The following is a 22,283-nucleotide window of genomic DNA, read 5'->3' as shown; positions in this document are numbered from 1 at the left end:
CTTGTTTTTGTGTTGAACAGCTCCATGACTCCATGACATAGGATCAAAACTAGGGAATTTTCTACCTTTCATAAAAAGGGATATTGGACATAGAGCATTACCTTACAAGTGTGCGTAATACAGTTCAAAAGTACTTTATTATTTGCAGAGTCAAAGGGCATCCTGATGTCATGAAATATGCTATATAAATGCGTTTACGTTCCTTTTAATTTGTAAATACACGATACACTCATTTTATTTATAATTATAAAATATGTTCCGGTTATCAGGTGTCTGGGAAGATCATGTGGGCCCGCCAACTATTCAGAAAAATAGATATTCCCATGAAGTTTCTGAAAAATAACACAGAAATTTTGAAGGTAATTTTATATCTCTAAATTCCTGGTTTGAGAAGAAGTTATTGTATTGAATACAAAAACTAAACAATTTTTCATTTTAAGAGTTCATAGCAATGCTGATTTTTTTTTTGCCTGTTTTATATTGTTAGAGCCCCGAAATGAAAAAAGTTATCAAAAACTATAACAAGATGGCAGCTGTTCTTCTGGAGTTTGAGGTGTTGTATCATAGGGGTTGGTGCCGAGCTGTTGACTTGGCCCGAAATGGACTTCAAGCTTCTCTGATTGTTCGACATCCTGAAACTAAGGTCAAATAATATGTTCACTCATCATTTATAAAACTTATAAATTATGGAATAAAGCTGTCAGCTGCATCTGGTGTTTGATGATAACACAGAAAGTATACATTCTTGAAATTTCTACTGTTCATGCAGTAATGAAGGAAGACAAAAGTAAAGCAATATAACTTCTTTCTTCCGTTTTTTCATCAAATTAGATCGGTCCTGTAGCAACAGCACCCTGGTTTAGCACTGTTCGGTGTATATTACAAATATATATGCAGGTTGAACACCGATTTTCCAGCAACTGTTGGTCTTCCTGCCTCTACAATCCAGACAAAATGATGAGAGCTCAATTGAAATTTCCTGAGTGGTCACAATTGGCATTACGGGTGGCAAGGGCTCTTTTGGGTTGTGTCCCTCCATCATGAAAGTGTTATTTGTTTACATCCAAACATTGAAAACGCTCCTTGGCCTTGTCTAATTCTACCTCTGCTGACTCAATGTTTAGGTTTCTCGTGCTTCAACTCTTTCTGGCCCCCATGCACTACCCCACAACACCTCCTCGCACCATTCCATTCAATTTTCCTCATCCTCTAAAACTCTGAACGTCCTGTCAAGCCTTCACGAATTTACTGGGCACCTTTGAAAGGCTGCTTCCCAAAATTCCCTTTCAACTGCGCTCTCAATCTCCTCTCCGAACTATTTTGCAAAGACAATACATTAAGCTTACCCCTTATTCTTAAACTGTGACCCCTGGTTCTGGACTCTCCCAACATCGGGAACATGTTTTCTGCCTCTAGCGTGTCCAAACCCTTAATAATCTTATGTTTCAATATGATTGCCTCTCATCCTTCTAAACTCCAGAGTATACAAGCCCAGCCGCTCCATTCTCTCAGCATATGACAGTCCCGCCATACGGGAATTAACCTTGTAAACCTACGCTTCACTCCCTCAATAGCAAGAATGTCCTTCCTCAAATTAGGGGACCAAAACTGCACACAATACTGCATGTGTGGTCTCACTAGGGCCCCATACAACTGCAGAAGGACCTCTTTGCTCCTATACTCAACTCCTCTTGCTATGAAGGCCAACATGCCATTCGCTTTACCTGCCTGCTGTACCTGTCATTCCGTTCACATTCAGTTTACATTTTATATTTGTTTTATTTAATTTTCTGGCATTCCATGGTGCTTTAGAGGCACGGTAGAGGTGTCACTAGTGGACCAGGGGTGTATTGTTGTTTCATTATCACGTGGCTTTAGTTGGTATGGAATATCAGATAATCCAGAAAGGCTCTGGAACTGAGGGTGCCGGAAAATCACTATTCAACCTATGTCATTGTGAGAATACATGTCTTCACCACCCCCTCGGACTGCATGATCCAAATTCCAAGCATCCTTTGGGTGAAAACATACTTCCTCAAATTTCCTCTAAATCTTCTAGTCTTTACTTTAAATCTATGCCCTTTGGTTTATGCTAAGGTTTATGGTTTGGTTTATGCTACATTGCTCACTAGGTATTCTATCCAGTGCTCTTATAATTTTATATATCTCATCAAACATCCTCTTTGAACCTTTTTTGGTCAACAAAAGGCAAATCCAACCTATCCATTCTCTGCTCAAAGCTGTATGTTCGATCCCAAGTAATATCCTGGTGAATTTCCTCTGATCCCAATAAAATATGTTTGGGTATGACAGCTATAACTGAATAATTTTTTTCTGGTGCATTCAAGTGTGTAATCTCTGCAGATGTAGTAGAAATGTTTATTGAAAAATATGTACATTTGGAGAAAATTCCGTTACTATTTGGTTTACAAGTAAAATCCTTTGAAAAAGGATAATAATATTTGATGGTTAAATCTGCAACAAAGTCTTAAGTTACTGGATGGATTTAAGCTACTCAGCAAATGTAGAGACTAGCATCCTGTCCTCAAATTCACTTGGACAATCTCTGTCACCTCTCTCCTATTCCTTGATCTCTCTGTTTCCATTACAATGGACAGACCATCGAATGACGTCTACTACAAACCCACTGACTCTCACAGTTACCTTTCTAGACCTCCTCCCACCCTTCCTCTAGCAAGGACACCATTGTTTACTATCACCACTGCCTCTGCCATATCTACTCGCAAGATGCGATTTTCACTTTAGGACATTAGAGATCCCCTCTTCCTTCAGTAAATACAGATTGCCTCCTACCATTGTGGATATAGCTCTCACTCATGTAACCTGCAGTTCTGCTCTCACGCCCTTCCCCCCAGATGGAACAGGAATCGAGTTCCCCTGGTCCTCACCTTTCACAGGCCGCTGCATCTAACGCATCCATCTCTGACATTTCCCCAACCTTTAGTGTGACCCTGGACACGTCTCTCCATCCCCACCTCTTCCTGCTTACCGTAGGGACCACATCCTTTGCAACTTTTTGGTTAGCTCATCCTTCCTACCCAACCCGCCCCTTCTCCAGATACTTTCTCCTGCAACAGGTTCCCTACACAACCTCTCTCACTTCTTTCAGTTCCATCCAGGTACCAGAGCAGCCCTTTCAGGTGAGACAGAGATTCACGTGCACCCTTCAAACCTTGTCCACTGCATTTGGTGCTCATCTGCAAAATCTTTTGTCTCTCAAATGCAGTTATACTCATTCTACAATTTGGAGCAATTTCAACTGAGTATCTCTATTTCAATTCTTACGTTGACCGTTGCAATTTCTAAAAAATTCTGGGCAAAAAAGCCAATACATTTCGAAGTAAAATTGGAATGTGTTTTCTGATGAGATATTACTAACTCTGCTTATTTTTTTTGTTCCAAATGAATTACACATTTGTTTCATGACTTAATGTTGAATTAGATAAACAAGTACAGGTGCACAACCTTTTATCCGAAAGCCTTGGGACCGGACACTTTTCGTAATTCAGAATTTTTCGGCATTCGGAATGGAAGATTTTTAGTGTAGATTTTAACGGCTGGCGGAGTGGCAGAGTGCTCGGCTCATATCCGCAAGGTCGCGAGTTTGCGCCTCGATCCCGGCAGTTACTCGATCGCGAGTTTGAGTCTTCAATGTAGTTTTTTCTTGCAGAATAGGAGAGAATAGGGAGGGTTAGGCTGGGATCATTCTCTGCGAGATGATCTTAGTGCGGGAGACAAGTATAGGAGAGGTGTACTGACTGCGTGGGCAGAACTTTGGAAGTGATTGCCCACCATTCTCAAAAGCCGCTGTGTCTCCCTGTCCCTCCAACTCCAGAGGAATCCGCTGCCCGATGCGCCGCTACGGCGACAAGTGGCAGTTCGCCCACAGCCCGAGCTGCGCCCCCTCATCCGCAACCCGGGTTCATCTGGAGTTGGAGCGGGGCTGGGCTAGAGTTGCTGCTGGCTGTGAGTCTCCGTGCTTGCACTCGGTATCCCGGTGTCCCGACGTTTCCGGCCACCCCCCTGGAATGGAGCTGAGACTGGGAACTGTACCGCCCTTGCCCCCTCCCTCTGCAACTGCAAACAACCCCACAGTTCCCAGTCTCAGCTCCTGTACAGGGGGGTGGCCGGAGACGTCACAGCCCGAGCTGCGCCCCCTCATCCGCAACCTCAATACCAAGATGCACCTTGCACACCATCAGCTTCTGTCCCTACGGGGAGCGTGTTCCTCTGGAATTGGAACGTGGCTGGGCTGCTGCTGGCTGTGGGACTCTGGGATCTCCGTGCTTGCAGTGGGCCTGGGGGCCGGTGTCCCGTTGGTCCTGACATCTCCGGTGACTGGCACTGGCTCCGACGTGAAGGCAGTGCAAAGCCCCCGCGCCGGTGCAATGGGCGGGGAGCTGGAGAGGGGAGGGAAGGGGTCACACATATGGCCGGGAAGCAGAGGGGTGTAGGTGGGGTGAGACTGAAGGGAGCGACAATTTGCTGCTGTCTGCCCACTGAGTTAGCGTGCGTCTACCGTGGGAACTTTTTAACCCAGCGGGCAGGCAGCAGCAGATTGTAAATTATTAACCCTCCCGCGCAATATACCCTCACCTTCTCTTTTATGAATGGGGATTTAGTTCCCCTTTCTTCGAGGACCGACCGGAGGTTCCGCTGTCACCTCTGCGGGCCGCCCTCGGTGAACGTCTTCAAGGACCTTTCTTCAAGGACCGAAAAAATGTCCGCTATTCGGAGCTTTTCGTTATTTGGATCGTTGGATAAAAGGTTGTGCACCTGTATGTCTGAAAATGTATTTCTCCATATCTGACCTAATAAGCACATCATACTTTTATAGCTCACACTGCATTACAATAAAATTATTTATCTGGAATTTTGGAAAGTGCTAAATTTAGACCTTTTAAGTATTTTTCTGTTAAATTGTGAAACTGACAATATCAAAGAAGGGTGATCTTACATCGGAGCTGGCCAGCGATGACACGACAGGAAGCGCTGGTTATCACTGTTGATTTCATGATTGAGTCAGATGGAGGATGTAGTACTGTTCCTTTGATCCTTTAATGGAGCTGAGGGAGAAGATTAAAGATAGAGAGCATCAGAGCGGGAATAGGAACGTTAATGGGAATAGGATGGAGAATTAAATTGACGGGCAACCAGAATGAATGGAGGTGTTCCTCAAAGCAATCACCACACTTGTGTTTGGTTTTTTCACTGAAGAGGAAACCACATTGTGAGCACTGAATGTAATGCACTAGATTGGAAGATCGGCAAGTGAATTGCTTCACCCGGAAGAGCTATTTGGGTTCCTGGATGGTGGGAAGAGGCAAAGTAAAAGGAGAGCTATTTCATCTCCTTATGCTAGAATGAAAAAGTGCTGTGAAGAGTGTGGTTTTCGGAGTTGGAAACGTGAACCCAGAATCATTAAGAGAACAGTCATTTCAAAATGCTGAATGGGAAGAGAAGGGAAAGAGATGATATGTCAGGTTGTGAAGTCTCATGAATGTAAACAATTGTCTGGAATATTAAAGAAAGACACAAAATGCTGGAGTAACTCAGTGGGGCAGGCAGCATTGCTGGACAGAAGGAATGGGTGACGTTTCGGGTCGTTTTGTTTTACTGAAATGGATATGTTTGATATATGACATTGTCTTGATTTTCCAAAGCAGGGAATCTTAGTGAATTTTGATCCAGCTGTGCTTGAGCTACTTTTAGAAGCAAAGTACTTGTACAAAATGGGACTTGAAGTGCCACAAGTAGCTCTAAACCTATGGCTAAAAGAGGCAGAAATTAAACACCATTATTTAAGGTCAGTATTTATGTTAGGTTCTAAATCACTTTTTCAATATTTGAATGAAAGAGTAGAAACAGAGTAATAATTTCTTGGTACGACCTTTTAAGAGATGTCTGGATAATTACTTTGATAAAATCTGATAAATTAAAATTTATCTACAGTGTTGAGCCATTCCATGACATTATAATGGGAGTGCAAAAGAACATATGAAAAATTACAATGACGTTTAATTTCCTTTTTGAATGTGGTTAATCGGTGATGTGTTAATTTTTTTGTTTACTTCCAGCGTTCAGGAACTTTTACGTAATTACCAAAAGGTGGTGAACAGTATTCCATCTATTATGCAACCATTGTTGAAGCCTTTTATTAACCAAGTGGACGATGCGCTGATTCCTGGACTGACTATGTTGTCTTGGACCTCCTTAAACATTGACAAATGTATGAAGCTTTTAACCAATATCAAAAAGTAACTAGGATGTGTAAATTAATTGAAATTAATTGCTTCGGTATGGTAAAGTTTTGTTAAGATATTACAATAGATTTTATGGATAGTGGTTGCGATTTTACAGTAGGATTTTATGTCTAACATTACAGATGCTGTGATGTGTTCTATTGATGAAATGATTCCCACTGAGAACTCCCATGATTTTCTGAGTAGACACTAATGTCTGCATGGCATACTTTAACAGGCACTGAGTGAGAGATTTAATTGGCAGTAAGTCTACCTGAAATTTAGAGGCTTTTAGAACCCTGAAACATTTCCCATTTCAAGCTAAAATTTGGATTGAAGGGGGAGCAATAGCAGATGAAATATTTCTAACTTTATTTTATTTTATTTTATTATTTATTTCGAACAGAATAAAAGAAAATAAAAAGCAAATGTGAAACAGCATACAAAAAACAAAACAAAAATATTTATAAAGTGTCATAAACAATATCTATAAATAAATAAATTCCACTTTTGTGGAAGAATGTAGTTTTATTAAATTGTTCACCTAATTATGGTTTGTTTTTAGTTGTAGATAATGTGTACATCTCCTTGAGGGAGCTGGAGAAAGTCGTGAAGCAAGTATCTGACACATTAGAGTGTAGGATTGAGAATATTCTGCATGAAATATCTCTTACTGCCCTGGTCGACCTTCCTGAAGATGACCTTGTAGAAGTTCCAGCTTTTCTAGAGATGACTGAAAATATTGTTGCCTCAGCTGGACAAGCTTTGTCTACGTATGTTTTAATTCTGATAATACTGAACTAAACTGTTAAATGTACTGTATGAATGAATCCTGGAAAGAAATGGATATTGTTTGCAATTCTGAATGGTCATTTTGATTTTTAACAAAAATAAAAGCAAGGCTATTGATATTCATGAAATTTATACAGTCAAATATTAAAATGTGGCTAATAACTAAAATTATTGAATTATATCCTGGATTCATAGGCGGTGACGAAATCTTGGGTCTGTGGGTTCCCTTCATAAAGCTGCCAGCTAGAATAAGTGATTTCTGGCATTACAGGCACCAAATAAAGGTGTACAAATCTTCCTTCGCTCATCTCTTTTAAACTTTCCCCCTAATTAAACAAGAGAGAATTGATAAGGCTATTGGGACCAGGCAAGAGGATAGGAATAATCAGATATCAGCCTCGAAGACCTGTATAGGCAGGATTAACTGAGGGGCACCCTTCTATGCTGTAACATTTCATCAGGACTTAAAACAAATTAGGATTTTCCTATATAAGGCTGTTCAGACCATACTCATGTCACTTAGTAATTATTCAAAACTGATGGAAAATTAATTTGTAAGTAACTTTTTGTTTTAATTAAATGTCATGGTTTTGTTAAACATTGCCAAGAGAATCCATTCCAATAATGATTGTTGGTAAACCAGCACTTTGCAAAAATCAGAAAATTGACCAAAAATACATTGGAAATTATATTAAGGTTGTTTACATTCATAAATGTACACTGTAACAAAACCTGTAGGAAGGAACTGCAGATGTTGGTTTACATCGAAGATAGACACAAAACGCTGAATTAACTCTGCGGATGAAGATGTTGAGCCACTTGAAGGGAAATAAGGTGGATAAGATTTGAACTTAGCAACATGTTCGGCACAGATATTGTGGGCCGCAGGACCTGTTCTTGTGCTGTACTGCTCTATGTACGAGTGCCATATTGATCCCTGTGATATCCCACTGATCACAGGCTTCACATTACAAAACAACCCCCACTGTCACCTTCTGTTTCTTTACATAGGTCACGTTGCTGCAGCTTAGGTTGCTCTAATAATAATGTGAATTGGATCTTGGAGTCAGGAGATTGAGGGTAGCTCTTGGATCTTTGATTCAGGCAATTCAGGCTATAATATGTCTGATAGCTTAGTCATCTTGAAGATGAAGTTGTCGCGTTTATGATGTTGTCCAGCTGGAAAGGGTACAGAGAACATTTACGAAGATGTTGCCAGGACTAGTGGATCTGAGCAATAGGGAGAGGTTGAGTTAGCTGGGACTCTATTCCTTTGAGCGCAGGAGGATGAGGGGTGATCTTATATGGCATAAAATCATGAAAGAAATAGATTGGGTAGATGCACAGAATATTTTGCCCAGAGTCTTTTGCCTAGATGAATCGAGGACCAGAGGACTTAGGTTTAAGGTGAAGGGGAAAAGATTTAATGGGGATCTGATGGGTAATTTTTCACACAAAGGGTGGTGTGTGTATGGAACAAGCTGCCAGATGAGGTGGTTGAGGCAGGGACTATCCCAACCTTTAAGAAACAGTTAGACAGGTACTTGGCTAGGACAGGTTTGGAGGGATATGGACCAAACGCGGGCAGGTGGGACTAGTGTGGCGGTATTGGCCAGTGTGGGCAAGTTGGGCCGCAGGGCCTGTTTCCAAGCTGTATCTATGACTCGATGACTCTATTTAACTAATGAAAGCACGGCATTCTTCTGTAGCATTTCATGTTGAGGGAAAGGCCTGTGTTATTATTAATGGATGACTATCGCTACATGAATGTACTAATGGCAGCACATTGCTGGCAAGTCACAGGGCTTGTAATGTCTTCTGTTTGTTGACTGAAATCAAATGTGATCTACTTCAGCCTCTCTTGGAAAGAAATTAGAAGACGTCACAAATCTGCTGCGTCCACTTGGAAAGATTCTGTAATGAAGGAGATCCAAGCTTACTAATTACTTACCATCTTATTTATGTAGTATTTTTGGTTATTGGATATTATCTAAGTGTTATTATGTATACAAGTCTGTTCAGCTGCAGCAAGTAAGTTGAGCTTATGGGACTTGATATTACAATCCCCACCTTCTTAATATTTTGAGTGGGGGTAGGGGTAAAAACTTCATTGGGGTCATCAGGTGGGCACCCTCCTTCCTTGGTGTTTCGTTGATAGCCCCACAACACCTCCAGAGGGCTCAACAGCAACACCTGGCATCCCAGGTGCGCTCCCCTCCATTTTACCCCTCTTGCTGGTCATTTTGCAGCCCAGTTGGAGTCCTTCCTCTTCAGCCACAGCCATTGGCTGCTTTGCTCGGCAGCCTCTGACAGCGACTTGACGGCTTGCCGGAAGGCTTGTCCTCGAACTCCCATTCCCTTCAGGAGTCTGGTTGTTGACATGGCTACAAACCCTCTACAACCAACCTCTACGGGAGCACCTGGCACGCCAGCCACGTTGTTCTGCCTTGGCTGCTAAGTCTGAATACTTCAGACATTTGCGTTCATGCGCTTCACCAGCCGCAGCCTCCCAAGCCACAGTTAATCCCACGATGTACAGGGACTTCTGTGAGGTTGACCACAAGATCAGGTCCGGCCTGTGATTAGTTGTGATGATCTCTGGTGGAAAGACGAGCTTCTGGTCTAGATCAGCCTGCATTTTCCAGTCCCGGGGAGTGTCCAGGAGGGTCGGTTGGGGGAGGGAGGGCATTGGTGGTAATTCTCCTTCCTTCCAAGGTAATCGCTAGTTGTCGCAGGACCTGATTGTGCCTCCAGGTGTAGCGGCCTTGTGAAATACTGGTTTTGCAGCCAGTGAGGATGTGCCTTAATGTTGCTGGGGTTTGGCAGAGAGAACATGATGGATCTTCTCCAAACCACTGGTTTAGGTTCTTGGGTGTGGGAAAAACATTGTAGGTGGCTCTGATGATGAAGCTAAGACTGCTTCCTTCCATCTCCCACATATCCCTCCAGGTAAGCTTACGATGCTCCATGTTTTCCAGGTAGTCCACTGGCCCTGTTTGGACTGTGAGACTGCCTTTGCGCATCTCTCTGCCTCCTCTTGCTGACAGACCTCAGCAACTACCAGCTTTCTTCTCTGGGTGGATTTTGCCTTGTGGCATATGGGTCCATTGTTCCATTGTCGGTATATTTGACATGACAATTAAACATTTTTGTCCTCTTGTCTGTGGACCTTGACCTCCTAGAGATTATTCCAGGCATGAGAGGTCTGAAGATCCTAAGAATCATAACAGCAAATTTATAATATAGAAAGAAGCCATTTAGCTATTACGTTTGTGTCAGCTGAGAAATCTGAAACGCAGCTTAATTTCACCTTCCAGCTCTTGATCCATGACCCTGCAGATCACAGCTTGTCAAATATGCATTTAAATGATTTAAAAATGTGATGAGGATTTCTGTCTCCACCATCGTTTTAGGCAGATTCCTAGAATGACGTCATCCTCAGTTAGAAGAATATTTCTTCATTTACCCTCTGACCCTTCTATTTTATTCTTCTTGCAGCATTTCAAGTTTTTCTGTGGACAATCTTAGAAAACCTGAGACTGCAAACACATTAGTTATCAGTGAGGTCCAGTTTCTAAATAATGTGGGAGTATGATGACCCTGTCCTTGCTCTTATGGCCTGAGATCCATGACCCACCCTGCACAGCAAGACGTTACCATTTTGCTGCCTCCAGCAATGGAGAATTGCCAGCAACTTCACTTTGGACATGATCATAGAATGAATGTCTTATTAAATGCTGGACAAATCACTCATTGTTAGGCATGGAACATCGTAACCTTGATGGAGTTTTCAGCTGCCTGAAGTCAGTCCTCAAGCTACGCATTCAAGTCTCTTGCCGTTTGTCAAATGTCACTTTAAATAACCATAAATGTAACAAAGTAGCATGATGTGCATTTCTAACTGACGTGACTGTTCAGCAATTGTCAGATGAACCTCAATTATATCTACTGTATGTGCAGAAATGGCTTTATGTCAATCAGGAGGTCGAATATGAATTGTTCTCAGAAGTGGGCAGTCCAATTTTGTTATTTGCACGTGATTATAGTGAATATTTATCTAATTTTATTCATCTTATTATGTACATAACATTTCAAACTGCTGAGTTAATCTTGAAACCATCTGTTTTTGAAGAAGAATATTCAGTATGAAAATGCAGGTTTTCTTATTTGGATGGTAAACATTTCATGATTTTCTCCATGTAGCCAAAGCCAACAGGTGGAGTGTTCAATGTATCAATTAATGGACTCATTGAAACAAAAATTAAAGCCAACAGAACAAGCCAATCTTGAGGTAATTACCGATGGATGTGCCCAACATTCATTTTTCAAATAATTTTCACTTTTTAAACGTGCATTATTCTACAAATCATAAGGAGCTGTAAATTTTGAGCACCTAATCCAGAAAATAATCCTAATATTATTATTTAATAACCATAAAAAATGTTAATATTTAATAACTATTAAGTTGAACAGTTACCTACCAGAAGTGACATTTTTCATGGTGCCTTTTTTTAAATTAGTTTCCAGTCAATTTGATGAAAATTTAGCAGTAATGATATCTGTGGTAAATAGTGTAAGCTTGTGGTAAACAATTAATGCATTCATCATTACATGTTCATGTTTACAAAACCTTCAATATGAAGTTGAAAGGAGGCATCTTAACTTATTCAATTTCATTAGTTGCACTTACACCCTGGCTTCTATGCAGGATACGTATGCATGTTTGCATCCTGATGCAAAACAAAAAACACGTTGTCAAGAATGCTTGCCCTGCTGCTACTATAACCTAATGGGACAACTTTGCCAAAGGAATGTCGATGCCTTGGTGAAATGTAAGTCTGAATTCATGATGTGAAAAATACATGAAAATAAACTTACTTTGGTAATGCTAGTTTGATATGTTTTTATCGTTAAATTTGTTTTGCAGTCCTGTTGAGGTAGTGGTAAGACTGTTACTTCTTTGGCAAGCCATATTCTATGGATGAAGGCATTTGACTGCCTATCAACTGATATAGTTAACTTATCTGCATAAATGGGATGTTCTCTATCACCACGTAAATCGAGGTATTGTTGACATGTTAATTTATTAGAATTTAAATTAGGTGGATAAACAGAAAGAATGACATTTTCTAGATTGTGAAAATAATCTTTCAAAACTCTTTAGATTCTGGAGTAGTTCCTGAAGATTGGCGGTTAGCAAACGTAACCCCACTACAGACCAGTTAGTCTAACATCGGTAGTGGGGAAACTGCTAGAGTCAGTTATTAAAGATGGGATAGCAGCACATTTGGAAAGTGGTGAAATCATTGGACAAAGTCAGCATGGATTTACGAAAGGTAAATCATGTCTGACGAATCTTATAGAATTTTTTCGAGGATGTAACTAGGAGCGTGGATAGGGGAGAACCAGTGGATGTGGTGTATCTGGACTTCCAGAAGGCTTTCGACAAGGTCCCACATAAGAGATTAGTATACAAACTTAAAGCACAAGGCATTGGGGGTTCAGTATTGATGTGGATAGAGAGCTGGCTGGCAAACAGGAAGCAAAGAGTAGGAGTAAACGGGTCCTTTTCACAATGGCAGGCAGTGACTAGTGGGGTACCCCAAGGCTCAGTACTGGGACCCCAGCTATTTACAATATATATTAATGATCTGGATGAGGGAATTGAAGGCAATATCTCCAAGTTTGCGGATGACACTAAGCTGGGGGGGCAGTGTTAGCTGTGAGGAGGATGCTAGGAGACTGCAAGGTGACTTGGATAGGCTGGGTGAGTGGGCAAATGTTTGGCAGATGCAGTATAATGTGGATAAATGTGAGGGTACCCATTTTGGTGGCAAAAACGGGAAAGCAGACTATCATCTAAATGGTGGCCGATTGGGAAAGGGGGAGATGCAGCGAGACCTGGATGTCATGGTACACCAGTCATTGAAGGTAGGCATGCAGGTGCAGCAGGCAGTAAAGAAAGCGAATGGTATGTTAGCTTTCATTGCAAAAGGATTTGAGTATAGGAGCAGGGAGGTTCTACTGCAGTTGTACAGGGTCTTGGTGAGACCACACCTGGAGTATTGCGGACAGTTTTGGTCTCCAAATCTGAGGAAGGACATTATTGCCATAGAGGGAGTGCAGAGACGGTACACCAGACTGATTCCTGGGATGTCAGGACTGTCTTATGAAAGAAAGACTGGATAGACTTGGTTTATACTCTCTAGAATTTAGAAGATTGAGAGGGGATCTTATAGAAACTTACAAAATTCTTAAGGGGTTGGACAGGCTAGATGCAGGAAGATTGTTCCCGATGTTAGGGAAGTCCAGGACAAGGGGTCACAGCTTAAGGATAAGGGGGAAATCCTTTAAAACCGAGATGAGAAGATCTTTTTTTTCACACAGAGAGTGGTGAATCTCTGGAACTCTCTGCCACAGAGGGTAGTTGAGGCCAGTTCATTGGCTATATTTAAGAGGGAGTTAGATGTGGCCCTTGTGGCTAAGGGGATCAGGGGGTATGGAGAGAAGGCAGGTACGGGATACTGAGTTGGATGATCAGCCATGATCATATTGAATGGCGGTGCAGGCTCGAAGGGCCGAATGGCCTACTCCTGCACCTAATTTCTATGTTTCTATGTTTCTAAAGTATAAAATAAATGACAATCACAAAAGTTGGCATGGACATGGGGAGGTAGTAAAGAGAGAGAATGCAAAAAACTATTCATAGAAAGTAATCAAAGGCTTTTTTTTATCCTTCATGTGATAAAGCTGCCACTAGTGAAATCAGCATTTAAGATCTATCCCTAATTAGAATTGTACAGCATTGAAACCGTTCCTTTAACACACCGTGTGACTGTCAAATATCTGTTCATACTAATCCTATTTTATTTTCACCACATTGCCATCAACTCCTCCCAGATTCTATCACTCACCTACACACCAATTCACCTCAATCCACACATCTGGGCTGTGGGAGGAAACTGAGCACTAACTAATTGCGCTAACTAATTAGTAAATTAATTGTCAAGCTGAGACAGCTAGCCCAGGAATGCTACTCTGCATCTTGTTGGTGAAACTATTAGATTGTTGTAAAGCCTAACATCAATTTTATTTGTCCTTTCGGGAGCCCTGTCAATTACCCAGCCCATCTGCTTAACCACTCTTGTTTTCAGATTGTTCCATATATGCATCTTTTTCTCCAGTATGTGAAAAATTTGCCCCGCAGGTCCCTTTTAAATCCTTCCTGTCTATTTTTTTTCAATTAACCAGTTGAGTTGAAAAGGAGCAAGAAACTGAACCACATTGTGTTAAAAAGAGCAGAAAATAAAACCAAGTGTGTTTCAGGTTCTCATTTATATTCTGCTTATGAGCAAAACAGACATTGGGAATCAGATGCAAGTATAATGTTTTTGGACACTCGCATCCATCCCTAAGGTGCAATTTGATGACCCTTACCTTTGCTGCAATTATAAATTGACACTTGATGACTGAGAACAAGCAGAGGCAATTGTTCTTGTTCATTGGGATTCAGGTTCATATTCATGTGTATTATTGGTATCATTTTGATATCTTGGTATCTATTTTGATCGTGCACATTACTATAGAATTCTCTGTATTCTTGAAAGAAAATAAAATAATCATCCTTAAACATTTAGCATATCAAAAAAGTGCCATCTATATTACTAAAATTCTGATCTTGACCACTTCCTGTTGTTCTGTATATCGATTTTAGAAAAAACACTGCCATTTACGGCTGTGACTTTTGGCCATCTTACTCAGAGTCCCTATCCGCTGCGCAGGAGAAGAGGATTTTTCCCATCGATTAAAAATAAAATAATTATTAGTGTTTAAAAAATGTTGAGATTCTCTCCCCTGAAGGCCACGCCCCTTCCGGAGGGACTATAAAACCGGAAGTGTTGAGTGCCTCAGTCAGTCTCTGCAAGATGGTGGAGTGAGAGAGTCACGTCTCTCAGTCTTAGCTGAGAATAACACTGAACACATGTCCACTAAACTGTGAGTGGTTTTACTGACCTGTCAGTGCCCTTAATGTGGTTTGAAAATTTGGTTTGGAAATGCTAAAGCTGTGTTGCCTTTGGTTTGGAAATGCTAAAGCTGTGTTGCCTAATTAAAGTTGCCTTGCCTAATTAAAGTTGCCTTGACTAATTAAAGTTGCCTAGCCTTCTATATAATTAAAAGTCTAATCATGACTGTTTGCACTTTATATTGATTTTAGAAAAAGCACTACCACGTACGGCTGTGATTTTTGGCCGTCTTACTCAGAGTCCCCCTCCGCTCATCAGGTGCCGAGGATTTTTCCCATCGATGAAAAATTAAAGAGATATTAGTGTTTAAAAAATGTTGAGTTCTCTCTCCTGTCAATCACGCCATGAAGGCCACAACACTTCGGTGGGGGGGGGGGGGGGGGGGGGGGGGGGGGGGGGGGGGGGGGGCTCATGGCTCAGTGTGGGCATAGCTCAGTCTCTGCAAGATGGAGGAGGGACAGGTCACGACTCGCTGTCTTTAGTGGCCTTGCACCCTGCTTGAAATGATATGAAACTGCACTTGAATTTGGTGGCCTTGCACCCTGCTTGAAGCGGTAAGAAACTGCATTTGAATTTGGTGGCCTTGCACCCTGCTTGAAATGGAATTGCAAGGAATAGCCATGAGTCAACTGCCAGCCCATCAGCCGTGAGTGAGCTGCCAGCACAACAGGCTTGAGTGACTGAGCCACCAGCCCAATAATCCATTTGGCCCACAATGTCCAACGGGTCCCACATAATAATAATAACAATAATATCTTTTATTGTCATTGCACATAAGCACAACGAGATTTGGTATGCAGCATCCAACCGATGTCATAACATAAATAACTAATAGAATTTGGATTTAGATATCCTGAGAACATGGATTGTAAAAAGAACAGTGAAACATTCAAAATAGTTCAACAGACTAAAGTGCAGTCTAGTCTATATTACTAAATCTCTGATCTTGACCGCTTTTGGCCGACTGTGCTGCGATTTCCGAGAGAAAGCCGCCACCTACAGCCGTCATTTTTGGCCACCTCACTCAGAGCCCCCCTCCGCCGCAGGAGTGTGGATGATTATTTCCGTCGATGAAAAATTAGAGATATTAATGTTTTTACAAAATTCCCCATTCTCTCTGCTGCCCCCACTGGCGGCAGGGGGAGGGACTATAAAACCAGGAAGTGTCGTGCCTCATTCAGTCTCTGCAGACCATGAAGCAAGAAGGTCACGGCTCTCTGAGCTGCGAATAACACTGAACGCACGTCTACTCGATGGTGAGTCCCCTCAATGCAGCTGTAAAGTGGCTGCAGTCTTTGTAACAAGTTTGTGATCAAAAAATGAATTTTGGTTGTCGGGTGTCTGTAGCCCAATTGTTTGCCTCGCTTTTTTTTTAACAAGTTTGTGTTCACACGATGAATTTTGGTTGTTGGGTGTCTGTAGCCCAATTGTTTGCCTCGCCTTATTTTAACAAGTTTGTGTTCACAAGATGAATTTTGGTTGTCGGGTGTCTGCTGCCCAATTGTTTGCCTCGCCTTTTTTTTTTAACAGGTTTGTGTTCCCAAGATGAATTTTGGTTGTAGGGCGTCTGCAACTCAATTGTTTGCCTCTCCTTTTTATCAAGTTTAATAATAATAATAATAATAACAACTTTATTTATAAAGCGCTTTTAGACAACATCAGTTACCACAAAGTGCTGTACACGGGAAGTCACCAAAAAGTTATTACAAACTACTAAAACCATTAAGACGACAGGACTATAAAAACAGTAAAAATTAAAAGCACTAAAAACAGGAACAATGTCTCAGCCAGTGTCGAAAGCCAGTGAATAAAAGTGAGTTTTTAGGGAGGATTTAAAGATGGACAGTGAAGGGGCCTGTCTGATCTGCAGCGGCAAGGTGTTCCAGAGTGCCGAGGCAGCAACAGAAAAGGCTCTATCCCCTCTGAGCTTTCGCTTAGACCTTGGTACCTCAAGGAGCAGCTGATCCGCTGACCTGAGGCACCGGGCAGGAGCATATAGCATCCATACGGCCCACAATGTCTATACTAGCCCTCTGGAAACCAGTACCTTCAGCCCGCAACACCCATAGTAGCACAACAGACAGCCGCCCCCCCCCCCCCCCACTGGCGAGCAATATTGCAATTGGTGGAGAGGTGGAATATTGCGTTGGTGACCAGCCCTCCCGTGTGATGCTGGGACCCAACTGGTCCCACTTAGCCTAGTAATTAATAACGATGAGCAAAATATTATACTGAATGGACAATAGGTGCAGGAGTAGGCCCTTCAGCCCTTCGAGCGATTCACTGTGATCACGGCTGATCTTCCACAATCAGTACCCAGTTCCTGCCTTCTCCCCATATCACTTGACTCCGCTATCTTTAAGAGCTCGATCCAACACCCTCTTGAGAGCATCCAGAGAATTGGCCTCCACTGCCTTCTGAGGCAGAGAATTCCACATATTTACAACTCTCTGGGTAAAAAAAGATTTTCCTCATCTCTGTTTTAAATAGCCTCCCCATTTTCTTAAAATGTGGCCCCTGGTTCTGGACTCCCCCAACATCGGGAACATGTTTCCTGCCTCGAGGATGTCCAATCCCTTAATAATCTTATATGTTTCAATAAGATTCCCTCTCATCCTTCTAAATTCCAGTGTATACAAGCCCAGCCGCTCCATTCTATCAACATATGACAGTCATGTCATTCTGGGAATTGACCTCGTGAACCTACACTGCACTCCCTCAATAGTAAGAATGTCCTACCTCAAATAGGGAGACCAAAACTGCACACAATACTCCAGGTGTGGTCTCACTAGGGCCCTGCACAACTGTAGAAGGACCTCTTTGCTCCTATACTCAACTCTTGTTATGAAGGCCAACATGCCATTAGCTTTCTTCGCTGCCTGCTGCACCTGCATGCTTACTTTCAGTGATTGATGAACAAGGACACCCAGATCCCGTTGTACTTCCCCTTTTCCTAATTTGATACCATTCAGATAATAATCTGCCTTCCTGTTTTTGCCACCAAAGTGGATAACGTCACACTTATCCACATTAAATTGCTTCTGCCCTGCATCATCTCACTCACCCAACCTGTCCAAGTCATCCTCATAGCATCCACCTCACTGTTCACACTGCCACCCGGCTTTGTGTCATCTGCAAATTTGCTAGTTACTCTTAATCCCTTCATCTAAATCATTAATATATATTGTAAATAGCTGCAGTCCCAGCAGTACCTAGCGGTACTGCACTAGTCACTGCCTGCCATTCTGAAAGGGACCCGTTAATTCCTGCTCTTTGTTTCCTGTCTGGCAACCAATTTTCTATCCATGTCAGTACCCTACCCCCAATACCATGTTCTCTAATCTCCTTTGTGGGCTCTTATCAAAGGCTTTCTGAAAGTCCAGGTACACTACATCCACTGGCTCTCCCTTGTCCATTTTCCAAGTTACATCCTCAAAAAAAAATGTTTTGCCTAATCACATGTAATTTTTTAACTGAAAAAATGTAAAAATAATTTCACTCAGCAAAAAAATGGCTATTTGTAAAAAAAAATGCCTAGTCGCATGTGATTATTGTCACATGTGACTAGGCACAGTGAAATTATTTGCTGTACCCAACATATACAAATAGCACCCACCTACACAGTTGACAAGGTTAGAATGCTGAACATTGCAGTAATGTCTTTGGCAACCAAAATAATCCTTCACCAATGGAATTACAGTACTCCTGTATCAAATTGAATAAGAACAAACTTGCCAATGATAGAGGACATTCAATGAAATATATTTGTGCAAAATCTTTCTCTAGAACTTTCACCTTGGTTGTATTGCTAAATACAATATATAGTAACACATGCACATTGAACATTACTTCTGAAATTCGGTTCCATCAGCTTAAATAGAACCAGATTTTGGAGGTAGAAAGAGTCATACAGGATCAAAAGAGGCAATAGACAATAGGTGCAGGAGTAGGCCATTCAGCCCTTCGAGCTAGCACCGCCATTTAATGTGAACATCGCCAAGCAGTACCCTGTTACTGCCTTCTCCCCATATCCCCTGACTCCGCTATCTTTAAGAGCCCCATCTAGCTCTCTCTTGAAAGTATCCAGAGAACCGGCTTCCACTGCCCACTGAGGCAGAGAATTCCACAGACTCACAACTCTCTGTGAGAAAAACTGTTTCCTCATCTCTGTTCTAAATGGCTTACAAAACTGTGGCCCCTGGTTCTGGACTCCCCCAACTTCGGGAACATGTTTCCTGCCTCTAGCGTGTCAAAACCCGTAATAAACATAGAAGCATAGAAAATAGGTGCAGGAGTAGGCCATTCGGCCCTTCGAGCCTGCACCGCCATTCAATATGATCATGGCTGATCATCCAACTCAGTATCCTGTACCTGCCTTCTCTCCATACCCCCTGATCCCTTTAGCCACAAGGGCACATCTAACTCCCTCTTAAATACAGCCAATGAACTGGCCTCAACTACCTTCTGTGGCAGAGAGTTCCAGAGATGCACCACTCTCTGTGTGAAAAATGTTTTTCTCATCTCGGACCTAAAGGATTTTCCCTTTAGCCTTAAACTATGACCCCTTGCCCTGGACTTCCCCAACAACGGGAACAATCTTCCTGCATCTAGCCTGTCCAAACCCTTAAGAATTTTGTAAGTTTCTATAAGATCCCTCCCTCAATCTTCTAAATTCTAGCGAGTACAAGCCAAGTCTATCCAGTCTTTCTTCATATGAAAGTCCTGACATACCAGGAATCAGTCTGGTGAACTTTCTCTGTACTCCCTCTATGGCAAGAATGTCTTTCCTCAGATTTGGAGACCAAAACTGTACGCAATACTCCAGGTGTGGTCTCACCAAGACCCTGTACAATTGCAGTATAATAATAATCTTATATGTTTCAATAGGATAACCTCTCATCCTTCTAAACTCCAGAGTATACAAGCCCAGCCGCTCCATTCTCTCAGCATACGACAGTCCTGCCATCCCGGGAATTAACCTTGTAAACCTACGCTGCACTCCCACAATAGTAAGAATGTCCTTCCTCAAATTAGGGGACCAAAACTGCACACAATACTCCAGGTGTGGTCTCACTTGGACTCTGGACTGCAGAAGGACCTCTTTGCTCCTATACTCAACTCAGGACCTTTTTGCTCCTGTACTCAACCTATACTCAGGCTATTTGGCCCAACTCGTACATGCTGAAAAGTTGTGTCGGGAGGAACTGCAGACGCTGGTTTAATCCACTAAAGCCTGACTGCAAGCCCTCACCTTAACAGCTTCTTTTTAAATCTCCCACTCTCCTGCTCTTTCTAACTCAGCAGTTTCTTGTGAACCTTTAGCTTGCAGTTGTTTTGTTATCAATATAATTCTATAGAACCATCGGGCTATTAAACACTACAACCTCCAAATAAGATCCAATTTACACAGACTTTGGACATCATTTTTGTCTTTGCACTATTATTGATTATTTTTATTTAGCTCTAATTTGGGACATATGACAGTAAAAACTCTTGATGTGCATACCATTTCGTTCATTTGGACTGTAGATACGATTGAGGCCAAATTTGTACTTGAGTCTTGTTGAGCAAAATATGAACATTTTATGTAATTATTCATTAGACTTAATGGAAATGATTTGTGAGATTGCATCTAATGAAAATGACATTGAGTTGTTTTTTCTGATGGTATAATTTCTCAATTTGCCAAATGCATTCCTAAAGAATAATATGGGAACATTGACTTCTATGCAATTCCAAATCTCTTTACCTGTAGACTGATGTTTTGTAAATATGTCTGTAGGTACCAGGTTATCATTGGATGCTCTCAAACGTCATTTACATGTCACTACTTCTAAGTATGAGGCAGCAAAACCATTTCCCAGTGGTGATGTCGAGACACCAACGACTCCGTTCTTCAAATCTAAGATTGTACTGGCAATTCCATGTGTTGTCATGCGACCAAGTCTGGAGGATATTCAGGTACCACGATGAAAAATTACGAATATTTTGGGTTGTAATTTATAACTGCTGTAGCATTTCTTTCTATTCATAAAATAAACTGATAAACAGATATACAAACGGGATGTAATTGGCTATATTTTTTCCATAATGCCCATGTACCTTACATGTATAGAACTGTTGCACTTTAATTTCCATGTCAGTATTGCATCTTGATATTTTTTTGATCAGAACAGTACAGCTTAGAACAGGAATATGCCATTCAGCCCACTATGTGACCAATATCCCTCCATTGCCTGCATATCCATTTGCCTATCTAAAGCCCCCCAAATGCCTCCATCATATCTGCCTCCACCATCAATCCTGGCAGCGCATTTCAGGCATCCACCACCAAAGATCTTATAGCAGAGCTTTGCTATAAGATCTTTGTCCACCACTGTGTAAAAAACATGCCCTGTACATTTTTTAACTTTGCCTCTTGCCCTTTGATTTTATCACCCTGGGGAAAAAGGGCTTGACTGTTTACCCTATCAATACCCCTCTTTAATTTTATATATTTGTATCAGGTCTTCCCTCAACTTTTGAATTTCCGGAGAAAACAATCCAAGTTTGTCCATATAGCTCCTCATAGCTAAAACCCTCTAATCCAGGCAGTGTTCTGATAAACCTGCACCTTCGCCAATATTAAATAATATGAATAAAATACTATAATTTTACTGATACAATTCATGCCAAGAAGGTGGAAGGAAATTATAATTCTTTTGAATTGTTACATTTGCGATAGCGCGGGAGTTGACAATGAGTTTATTTCTGTATTTATATGTGAATTAGGTTACATGGATGAAGTGTCCTTGGGAGAGATGGGTTGTTATTTTCAATATAATGGTTGCTTATTATGAGTCATATTAATAGCTGTTTGGGACTTTTCACTCACGGTTGGCCTGATGACATTGAATGGGACTGAAGGGATAGGCTAATCTATGAATAAAAGGCTCCACGCTGTTTTCTGGAGTAGGTGTGAAATACGTTTTTCCACATGAATTGTGCTGAGAATATATTTGCAAAATAAATACAGAAAGATTTAGAAACATCTGAGAGAATTCTTTACAGGCAAATCAGCTTCTTTATTCAGCTATTTCTATCGAACATTAAATAGTACCTCAGCAATACCTACGGACTTTTCCCCAAAGTCCTGGGGTTATATATGAGGGAGCAGAACACATGAGGGATGCAATTTATACTAGAGATTACCTCATGCACATAA

General features: G+C 41.6%; 1 protein-coding gene across 1 annotated transcript in view; it reads left to right on the top strand.

Annotated features, from left to right (window-relative positions):
• LOC129709750 (dynein axonemal heavy chain 5-like) overlaps positions 1 to 22,283 on the top strand; it is a 310,815-nt gene that overhangs the window by 49,371 nt on the left and 239,161 nt on the right. The window contains 8 exon segments of the mRNA XM_055656308.1: positions 270 to 359; positions 488 to 643; positions 5,688 to 5,827; positions 6,099 to 6,250; positions 6,829 to 7,036; positions 11,259 to 11,346; positions 11,764 to 11,887; positions 20,862 to 21,040. Coding sequence (XP_055512283.1) covers positions 270 to 359; positions 488 to 643; positions 5,688 to 5,827; positions 6,099 to 6,250; positions 6,829 to 7,036; positions 11,259 to 11,346; positions 11,764 to 11,887; positions 20,862 to 21,040 — 1,137 coding nt within the window.

The sequence above is a fragment of the Leucoraja erinacea genome, chromosome 2 (genome assembly GCF_028641065.1).
Source record: "Leucoraja erinacea ecotype New England chromosome 2, Leri_hhj_1, whole genome shotgun sequence".
Classification (NCBI taxonomy): Eukaryota; Metazoa; Chordata; class Chondrichthyes; order Rajiformes; family Rajidae; genus Leucoraja; species Leucoraja erinaceus.
The sequence above is the reverse complement of the archived record's forward strand: the minus strand, read 5'-3'. Positions and strand labels throughout refer to the sequence as shown.